The sequence below is a fragment of the Elephantulus edwardii genome, unplaced genomic scaffold (genome assembly GCF_000299155.1).
Source record: "Elephantulus edwardii isolate Elephantulus edwardi_28Jun2011 unplaced genomic scaffold, EleEdw1.0 scaffold00019, whole genome shotgun sequence".
Lineage (NCBI taxonomy): Eukaryota > Metazoa > Chordata > Mammalia > Macroscelidea > Macroscelididae > Elephantulus > Elephantulus edwardii.
In genome coordinates this window covers 1,255,350-1,266,482 of record NW_006399769.1, presented here as the reverse complement: position 1 = coordinate 1,266,482, position 11,133 = coordinate 1,255,350, and the positions used below count along the sequence as shown (strand labels likewise).

At 39.1% G+C, this 11,133-nt stretch overlaps 1 protein-coding gene across 1 annotated transcript in view; it reads left to right on the top strand.

Annotated features, from left to right (window-relative positions):
- The window catches only part of AAK1 (AP2 associated kinase 1), a 274,011-nt gene that overhangs the window by 198,398 nt on the left and 64,480 nt on the right, over positions 1-11,133 (top strand). Inside the window, exons 10-12 of the mRNA XM_006882293.1 lie at positions 404-558; positions 1,487-1,824; positions 4,389-4,625. Of these exons, the coding sequence (XP_006882355.1) occupies positions 404-558; positions 1,487-1,824; positions 4,389-4,625 (730 nt within the window). The remainder of the gene's footprint in view (positions 1-403; positions 559-1,486; positions 1,825-4,388; positions 4,626-11,133) is intronic.

Below are 11,133 nucleotides of genomic sequence, written 5' to 3'. Positions count from 1 at the left end.
AAAAACCCAATTATTGTAGAAATGGATAACTAGTAAAATGTGTGTGAGGATCCAAGGTGGGAGGATGGTAGAGGGGCACAATTATAGGGTTGTACAATTTGATAGGTAGAGGGAGGGGTAGGTTAAGAAAATGGGAAATATCTGGTGTGAAAAACTATATGAATTTTGTATGTAAATAAGTATAAAATAACAAGTTTATATTAAAAAAAGAACACCAAACTTCTTTGTCTACAAAATACTGTTTTGTAATATCTAATAACAAAATAACTTTCTATAGACCGCCCGCTGGAAAATAGTGATCAAACAGCTATGGAAGTTTTCAATACTACTAATGAGGCTATAATCTTCATCTGCCCATACTTTCAAATGAATCTTTTTGGTTTTGTTCTTTCTACTTTCCTAGATTGACAGATCCCATTCCCACCACAGAAACTTCAATTGCACCCCGCCAGAGGCCTAAAGCTGGGCAGACTCAGCCAAACCCAGGAATCCTTCCCATCCAGCCAGCCTTGACACCTCGGAAGAGAGCCACCGTTCAGCCTCCACCTCAAGTGACAGGTTAGTGACAGAATTAATTTGAAACATGGGAGTGATCTGAAGATTATAAGAAACTGTTAGAACTCTTTCCTTGTTTTGCTTCATCAAAACCAGATAACATAAAAAATAAAAATTTTCCTGAATAAGGAGATGAGCTGCCATCCACATAAATGAAAAGGACCTAGAAAAATAGCTACATTTTTCATTGCATTCACAGATGAGTTTCCAAAATGAGTGAAGTCTGTTGCTTCTGTTTTTTCTTACTTTGATTTTGTAGTTTGGTCCACTCCTTGTGTGCCTATGTCTTTAGTTCATGTGCTGCTGCTACTGCTGCTTCATGTACCACTAAAGAAATAAGCCTTGCTTTTTTCTTTTTCTTTTTTTTTTTCAACATTCACAGTAATTGTTTCTTTAATATTTGGACTGTTTATCTAAACTCTGTGCTTTGGTATTCTTTTTCTAATGAGTTGGCTGAGCTTGGTTTCATAATGAAGATTGATGCAAATTATTCATTACCTGAACACAGTCATCCCTCTCCAACCGAGAAGCTGTCTTTTGTGAATTTAGGTATCCAAGGATTATTTGTATCTACATGTAAAACATTGAAAAAATACAGCATTCCAACAAGTGCAAATAGCCTCAAGGATCATTTATAGATATCAATACTTGGGTACTAAGGAAATAGTTAACAAGTATGATGAAAAAGAAGACATTTTCTGAAAAGCAAGTATTGAATCCTGTTATACAGCCTTGTTTTGAAAGATACGAAGTGTCCTGTTTGGCTGGAGAGAGAAAGACCTTCCAGATGGAACAGAGCAAAAAATAGGAGCACAAAGATAGTGAAATTATCTGCTCACCTATTACCCCTTTTTTACTGCTTTGACAGAAAAGCAAAATTACTTTATCTGAAAGAATTTTAGCCCTTATATGGAGTTTATTCTCATTGCAGGACCCAGCAGTCAGCCGGGCCTTTTAGCTGCTGTTCCTCAACCAAAAACCCAACCCCAGCCCAGCCAACCTCTGCCGCAACCCCAGCCCAAGCCGCCACAAGCTCCTCCAACCCCTCAGCAGACCCCTTCTACTCAGGCTCAGGGTCTGCCTACCCAGGTCCAGGCTACACCCCAACACCAGCAGCAGCTCTTCCTCAAGCAGCAGCAACAGCAGCCGCAGCCGCAGCCGCAGCCGCCACCAACACAACAGCCAGCAGGCACATTTTATCAGCAGCAGCAACAGTCGCAGCCGCAGCCGCAGCCGCAATCACAGCCGCAGCAGCCACAGGTGCAGCAGGTAAGTTAGTCAAAACCTGACTCTTACATATCCCAGTCATCTCTATGAAAACCCCCCACACCGTAGGGGTATCTTCCTTGGGGATCTGGTTTGTTTTAGTCAGGATCTCCATGAGAACAAGTAAATAGTATATTTACTTACTGCTTCTAGTTACATTTTAAAATTCATTTATTTGCATGCTTTTGTTGTAGAGCATTCATTTTGACAACTAGTTTTAACCAAGAGTGAATTCCCTCCATATTTCAAGCCATCTCTCTCACCATGTTTCTTTTTTATTAGCATTTTATAGGTAGATATTTTCTGCTATCTTTTTATAAATCCCCTTTTATTCAGAGGGTTGGTTCTCTGCCTTCCTTCTTTCTCCCTGCTTTTTGTCGTTCTTTCTTTTTTCTTTTCTTTCTTTCTTCTAAGAAATTTGCGTCATTTTCCCCTTAGTATTTTCTACATTCTGAATTTAGCTGCTGACATCTTTGTAGGGTCATTTACTGTGTTCTGCTGTGAGAACTAGGAATCTAATTTCTTAAAACACAATCACTTATTATCAATTCTGGTACCTCCAAAGAATTTCTAAGTTTCTTCTCACACAGGAGGAGAATGCCCATCTTTCTCCCAAGGGCAACTGGTACATTCAACCTTGGGGTTGGCAGTGCACTTCCCTTATTCTCGAGGACACCAGGGACATGATCAGCAATTGAAAATCCCATGACTTTGGTCAGGTTTACTTTAGCCTTTAAACTCACATCTTTTTGGGTTGGGGTTGTTTGTGTTTTTTTTTTTTTTAATCTCAATGCTTAGATGTTAGGGAACATATTTTGTCAAGGGACTATACATCATGAATTTGCTTCAGTATTCCCACTTTCATTTTGCATTGTTGTTGGGTTTTTGCCATCGATTTGGAACCAATTCATAACTGATTCTGCAACAGGATATCAGAGGCTGTGAATTGCACAAGAAGAGATTGCCCTTCTTTTCTCCATGGAGCAGCTGGTGAATCGAACCACTTACTTTTGGGTTGGCAGCCTAACTACCTACCAGGCTTTGTAGTTTGCGACTATAAAACTTGTAAAAAAAATAGTGGTGGATTTTGTATTTGTATTTTTCTCATTTGGAAATCTTGCAGATTTGACTTTGGAACTAGAACAATGTGATTAGTGAAAGGAATTGATTCTTTTCTTGCCTTTTAAGCCCCTATGATATGAGGTTTAGCACATGATTCACTTGCAAATTTAGCGAACTATGTGATGCTCAGTTAAGTTTATTTGTTTGAGGTATTTTCCCCTTGGATTTTTTAGTTAATACTTTCCTAAATTTTCATATAATTTTTTCTTTATTAACATGGTGCTGCAAATGACGGCAAATATGTTTCTAAGCACAGTCATCAATTTAAAAATGTGTGACAATTACCATGGTGACCAAAAAAAAAAAATAATAAAAGAAGCAAAAGAGAAGAAGAAAAATTTAAAAAAAAGTGTGCGGCAACGTGTTAATATGTTAGACTTCCATATAGTTCCAGAGTTAAATTTGTAAAATCCTCTTCTCCGTCCATATATAAAGATATTTCTTCTTCCTGTTTACAGAGTGTTTCATCTTAAGTATATGTCATAAATTATTCAATCTCCTCTTGATGGATAGGTTGCTTCCAGCGTTTTGGTGTTATAAATAGGCAGGTATTTTTGACATATCTTTTTAACTTTGCCCCAATAGAAAAACAAAAACTCTTAACTAAATAATAGTATTTGGAATATTTAAAGAGAAGATCCTGACTTTTATCAGTAGACCTTTTTGAGCATTATTTGTGAATGAACAGTAGAGAAACATAAGAAATTAACCTTTTCCTAAGGAGACTTTTAAGAGAATGTAACTTGAAATAATTAACTAGAAATACAAAATATCAGTAAACGTAATACAGTATAATGAATAATTTTAGTGTTTAAAGATGAGAGAGATGAATAAAAATAGAGATATTAGGAAATAATTTTTTATATGGCTTGAGATTCACCTTAATACCAAGGTTGGCATTTACATTATTCTTTTTTTTTTTTTTTAATGCCATTATTTCACTGTATTTGTGTAGAGAATTATTTTTCTCTTGGCTTTTATCAAATTCTTTTAAAGGGATTACTTCTGAAAGGAGGATAGCAAGCTTCCTCTGATTGGAGGTTCTTTTTGTCACACTCCAGTTTGTGTGTTACATAACATTTGTTGTTGTGACTGTTACTGTTGTTGTTATGTACCGTCAAGTCATAGCCAAACTATAGTTGACTTGCTAGCAGGTTTTCAGAGGCAAATAATCACACAAGAAGAGATTTCCCATCTTTCCCCCACTCAGGTTTCCCAGTGGCTAGCACCCAGCAATGTAATTACTGTTGGATTTTTATTGAGGTGTCTTTGAGATTTCTATCATGAGTTGACAGGCATAGCTAAAAGATTTCTGCCTACTTTTGTTTTCCAGGACTAGTCGTAGTTGTTACTAAGACATTCTTTTTTGTGAAATTGGGTTCTAAACAGGGATAGGCTTTCATTCACTTCCTCATGTCTTGCCAATTTCTCCTGTTCAGTTTCAGGCAGCAACCCAGCAACCAGTGATTGCTCAGTTCCCAGTGGTGGCCCAAGGAGGCTCTCAACAGCAGCTTATACAGAATTTCTATCAGCAACAGCAGCAGCAGCTGGCCACAGCCCTGCATCAGCAACAGCTAATGACTCAGCAGGCTGCCCTGAAACAAAAGATTGCTGTGACAGCAGTACAACAGCCCCTGGTTCAGCCAGCCACCTCACAACCAGCCCCTGCCCAGGAACCAACAGTAAGAAAACAACCAGGGCTCAGAATGTAAAAACAGAAGAGTGTGTAGTGAGGACTAGAGAAAAGAGTAGGAAAAAGGGAGCAACAACTTGTGAAAGGGACTCTGGACTCAAGTCAGACTGTTTACCATTGTTGTAGTTGTGTGCCATCGAATCGCCAGCAACTCATAGTGACCCTATGTACAATAGTCCTACACTCTGTTCTATCTTGTGCCAATTTCATTGTCTCTGATACACCTACCCCTATTTCCCCAGTCACTGAATCATTCGATCTCATCGAGGGTCTTCCTCTCCTGTGCTGTCACTCTACCCTCCCAAGCATGACGGCCCTCTCCAAGGACTGGTCCCTCCTTGCAACATGTCCAAAGTATGTCAGACAAAGCCCTAGAATCCTTGCCTCTGAGGAGCAGCCTGGTTTCACCCTTTCCAGGAAGAGCCTGTTTTTTTCTCTTAGCAGTCCATGGTATAGTTAATACTCTTCTCTAACACTGAGACTCAAAGGCATTATTTCTCCCATAGTAGTTAAATAGTTGGCCCTTTCTTGCTACAGTCAAGGTAATATATTCTTTGAGATGTAGAGATTTGGACAAAATAAGTTTTCAGCTACTGATAACAGTGAACATCCTTAATTATCACTCAGAAATTAGACTGACAAGAAGTGTAGATCATAGTGGCAATGCCAATATTGATTAGTCAGAAGCCTTGCTAGTATTGAAGCTAATCCCTTTACCTTCTCCAGGAAGCACTTTGAGTCACTGTGATCTTTCTAGTTTCTAACAGTTCGTATGGGCCCTCCCCTCCACCCTGACACCTGGCAATGTTTATTTTTTGTCTTGAATAATATTACTAGCAAAGGCACCTACCATACAGTTCGTTTCAGGGGTCTTCTTGCCAGGAATAGTGTGCCATAGCCCAGTTCCCGTAAGCATTAGAGGATCTACATATCAAATTATTTGAGCCAAAGTGGCTCAAATCTTCATGGGCATATCTCCTTCAAGGTGTTGCTAAATAAAGCTTCAAACCCCCCTGTGTCCTCACCTGATTGCCCTCTGTAGTTTTGACATCTTCAGGTACATAGTGCTTTAGCCTTAATAAGTAGCCTTTACTCAATCTCAAAAACTCAGGAACATTTGTAAAATAAAGTCTTTCAGCCTAAAAACAAAACCAACCAACCAAACAAAAAAAAACCCAAACACCATAAACTCGAGAGCTCTGAGGTCTGTAGGGAGTTGCACTGCTAAACCAAAGGCAGCATCTCTGGTGTTTCCAATCTACCATTAACTCCTGGGAGAAAAATAGGCAGTCTCATTCTCCTTCCATGTGATTTATAGCCTTAGAAAAACCAGTGGAGAGTCAGCAATAAGTCATGTCCAAATACACAATGGCAGTAAGTTTAAGATTTTTGAGTATTACAGTATACACATATATTTCTGCTTCTCTGTCTAATTTTATGATGATAGAAAAAAATATTGTGTATACCCTGCCAGTAAAATACCATTATTTCTCTCTTAATTCCTAAGGAAGTCTAACTCATAGATAAAAGCAGTAAAAATATAAGAAATCATCTTTGGAGGACTGATTTCTAGTAGAATTTTGTCACCCATTTTATATTCTTCCAAAAGGAACATTCTATATTCTTTGAAAAGGAAACAGTGTCATAAATGGGTTATCTTCCTTTAAATCACAGCCGAATATATGTTCAGTGTCTTTGCACTCTTTCTTCTGAAATAGCTCAACTTTCCTGGAGGAGTTTGGTAAACAGCTGCACTTACATTTTTAACAAGGAAATTTTTTTCTTTTTAATGAAACAAAAAAATATATAGTATGTGAGATGGCTGGAAGGGATCTTAGTGATCTTGTCCAATATCCTCGTGTTATGGATTTGGAAACTGAGTTCCATATTAGGTGATTGCCTAAGACCGAAACTGACATTACTGTAGCTAAGGCAAGAACCAAAAAATCCTCATCTATATTCAAGGACAATAATAGTAAATACTCATCCAGAGTAAGGAAATGATCAGCAACCAGTAGGCTACATATCTTGTGAATTTCTCCTCTACTTTCTCTCGATTCATCTGTTAAGAATCCTGAATCTTCTTTCAGTGAAAAAGTAGTTTGATCATTTAACTCTGAAGTAGCTGGTGAGGACACAGATTGAAGAGGAGCCGGCTGTACTTTGACCAAAGCTGAGTATTTTTCATCTTTGACCTGTCTTTTTCACAGAAGACCCTTGGACTTACCTAGAATTCTCTAGGAAAGCAAAACCGATGAAGCTTTTAAGTGTGTCTGTGTATGGGGGGGGTGAGGGGGGCTGAGAGTATATTCAGATCTGTGAGTTTGTATGTATAAAGAAAGAGAGACGATTTCTTTTAAGGAAATTGCCTGTGCTTGTAAAGGCTTTCAGTGCCCAGATTTGTAGGTCAGAGCTCAAGATAGAGATATCTGGAGAGGCTAATGAGTCCAGGTCATCAACATGCTAGCAGTGTTTAGGCTGCTGGCTTCAGAGTCATATAACATCCACAGGTCTTCCTGGGAGAATGGTTGCAGATACTGGCTTTGGAAACTGACAAGTCTCCAAAGTACAGTAGGCCACTTCTTCAAGTCTGGAGACTAAGCCAGATCCTCAGATGCAGATCAGACAAAAACCTCTCTAGCTTTTTTCCCAGAGTTCAAACATTTATCGCAAAGGCAGTTCTATTAAGGAGACCTCCTCTTAATGAGCTCAAACTGATCGTACCTTTACCTACTGGCTTCTAATCCCACCTCACTCTAATATCATATTTTTGTTGGATGCCCTCTAGTTGACCACAACTCATAACAACCCTTTGAACAGCTAATCTGTACCCTGTCCTGTCCTGTGCCATCCTGATCAACTCCAGTAAACTTGAACCCATTGTTACAGTCTCTTTGTCAGTCTATCTTGTTGAGGCTTTTCCTCTCTTTGAATGACCCTGCTCCATACCAAGCATGATGTCTGTTTCTGAAAATTGGCCCCTCTTTACAGTATGCAATAAGTATTTAGAATGAAATGTCACCATTTTTGTGTCAAAGGACACCCAAGTTATACTTTCTCCAAGGCATATATGTTCTTTTGATAGTCCATGATGTTACATACTCTTCTCCAGCACCACAATTCAAAGGCATCAGTTCTCCTTCTGTCATCCTTACTCATTGTCCAGCTTTCAGATGTATAGTAAGTAATTGAAAAAGATCATGAGTTGGGTCAAACACACTTAGTCTTTAAATTGCTCCTTGGAACTTAGGAGAGTTCCTTGGTATACACTTTTTCCAATGTGACACGTCTTTTGATTTTTTTTTTTTTTTTTAGTTTTGTGTTTTATTTATTTAAGAAGTTCAGGCCTTGACTACATATTTCCACAGTGTGTACAGGCCCTCTTTTCGCTGCTACTTCTTGGTCTTCAGGTTCTCCTCATGCTTGTTGAGCCTTCGGCGCATGGCACATGTTTTCTTGGGCTGCAGATCCAGGGGTCTGTACTTCTTGCCCTTATAGTATTTTCTGAGATTCTCCTTCTGAATCTGGTTAATAACAGTGAGAACATGGGCAATGGATTTTCGCACAACTTGGATTTTGGAGAGCTTAGAAGCCGCACTGCCTGTCACTTTGGCGACGTGCAGCTGGGAAAACTCCACTTTCAGATCCTCCAGCTGTTTCAACAACTCCTCCTTCTTCTTGCCGGGAAGGTCCCGAACCTTGATTTTGGCCATGGCTGAGCGATAGAACCTGGCTGCCGCTTGATCCAAGCCCAAGAGAAAGAGCTTCTTTTGATTTCTTTTTTTTTCCCCCATGATGTCCTCATCCTTGATTTCTTAATTGCTGGTATCAAATGCTTAATTATAGATCCAAGTAAGATCAAATTATTGACAGTTTGATTCCTTTTTCCATGTATCATGATATGGCTTATTGATAACTGGTAAGGATTTTTTTTTTTAATGTTAAGATGTATTTTAAAGCACTTGAGATCCAGAAGGTTAGACCTTTTAGCAGTCACTTCGGTGCTGAGAGCCTCTTATTTAAAAGAAGCCCAATTTGCTATTAGAGGTAGAGCACTAAGTTGTCGGGTTGTAGTATTTGGAGAATACATTGTTCTAATTGATACAGCATTTGTCAGTTTGCTCTACTGAGATAACTTGTGGGTTGCTGTTATGCTGAAAGCTAGGCCATTGGTATGTCAAATGCCACAAGGGTCACCCATGGTGTACAGGTTTTAGTATAACTCCCAGATTAAGACAAACTAGGTAGCAGGATAGGCCATCCACTTATTAAATAACAGGCCTCTGGAAACCCTATGAATAGTAGAGGAACGTCAGTAGTTACAGTATTATATATGGAGCTTAGATTGGAAGTCATTCAAAATGAGGAAAAATAGTGACAAACATCTTTTCATCATTGAGTAGGGTTGCAAGGGGTCAGCAGAGGGAATTGGACCATCAAAGCATGAATGTTGGAAAACTAGAAGTTGTGAGAAATTAAGTGGAACACATGAACATCAACAGTCTAGGTGTTAATGCAGTGAGATCGACTACCTCTGGCTGCTTTGAACCACATAGTATTCTGTGCCGGGAATGAAAAGCACAAGAATAATAATGTTGCATTGATAGTAAAAAAAGTCAATTTCAAGTTTTATCCTGAAGTACAGAGTTGTATTTGAGAGGATATTATCCATACACATACAAGGAAGACCTGTTAATACGACTATTACTCAAATATATGCTCCTATATCTAATGCCAAAGAGGAGGAAATTAAAAATTTTTATCAAAATTGACCAAACATGCAATCAAGATGCATTAATCTTTTAATTTTTAATTTGTTAATTGGTGGCTGGAATGCAAACCGTGGAAACTCCCTTTGGAGCATAGTGTTCCTCTCTAAGGATCAGTCCTTGCTGCATGCCCAAAGTATGTATGATAGAACTTCAAAATCCTAGTCTCCAGGGAGAAACATGGTTTCACTCTCTCCAAGACAGAACTATCTGTTTTCTTGGCAGTCCATGGTATGCTCAAGATGCTTCTCCAGCACTACAACTCGAAGGCATCAGTTCTTCTTCTGTCATCCTTTGTCACTGTCCAGCTTTTTGATGCATAGCACATAATGCAAAGACCATCAACTGGATCAGGTACCCCTTAGTTTCTAGACTGACATCGTTGCTTCTCAGTACTCGGAAAAGGTCCCTGACAACAGATTTTCCAAAAGCAATTCATCTTTTGATATCCTTACTGCTGGTGCCAAGAGTGTTGATTGTGGAACCAAGCAAGCTGTAATTGTTAACAACTTCAGTTTCTTCTCCATCCATCATGGTGCTGCCGTTTGGGCCAGGGGTGAGAATATTTGTCTTCTTGATGTTGAACTTCAATCCCTTGACATGCAGCAAGCACTTCAGGTCCTCCTTAGTTTCAGCAAGCAAGATTGTGTCATCTGCATAACATAGTGGTTGATGAGTCTTCCTCCAATCCTGATGCCATGTTCTGCCTCATAAAGCCCAGCCTCCCAGGTGAACAATTCTGCTTATAGATTGAAAAGCTTTGGAGACAGGATGCATCCCTGACGCACTCCCTTCCTGATTTTGAACCATGCAGTGGTCTTGCATCTAGTTCACCTGACTTTCAAAAACTTCTTAAGAATAGATTTGAAGCATTGAACTTCAGTGATTGAAAACTAGGTGGATTGTGGGATGACATCAAGGATATCATTACGAAGAGGGCAAAAGGTCATTACAAAGACAGATAAGAAAGAAAAAAACAAAATAGATGTCAGAAGAGACTCTAAAAATTACACTAGAGCATTGAGAAACCAAAACAAAGCACCAAAGATGCCAAAGTAAAAGAACCGAACAGGAGATTTCAAAGTGCAACTCGAGAAGACAAAGCAAACTGCTATAATGGAATGTGTGGAGAGCTGGAATTCACTCTGCATTTCTCAAGCTGAGAGAACAAATTTAAACCAAAAGCCACAATATTGAAATTTACTGTGGTCAATATGTGGAATGATCCAGGAAGCTTCAAAAGATGAATGGAACACAGAGTCACTGAACAAAAAGAATTGACTGACATTGAAAAATTTCAGACCGTACCACATGAGCAGGAGACAGTGATAATAAAGGAGGAAGTTTAAGCTGTACTTGAACGCACTGACAAAAGATAAGGTTCCAGGAATCGATGGGATTCTGATTTACTTGTTAAAACTAACAGATGTAGCCCTGGATGTGCACACCAGTTTATGCCAGGAAGTTTGGAGGACAGCTGTCTGGCCAACGGATTGGAAGAGGTCCAAATTTGTCCCCAGTCTCAAGAAAGGTGATTGAAGAGAATGTGAAATCTGTTGAACAGTATCATTAATTTCACATGCAAGCAAAATTGAAGTATTTCAGATAACAGATGTTGCCCTGGATGTGCTTACCAAGTTGTGCCAAGAAATCTGGAGAACAACCACTTGGCCAACTGACTGGAAGAGATCTGTATTTGTTCCCATTCCAAAGAAAGGTGACCCAACT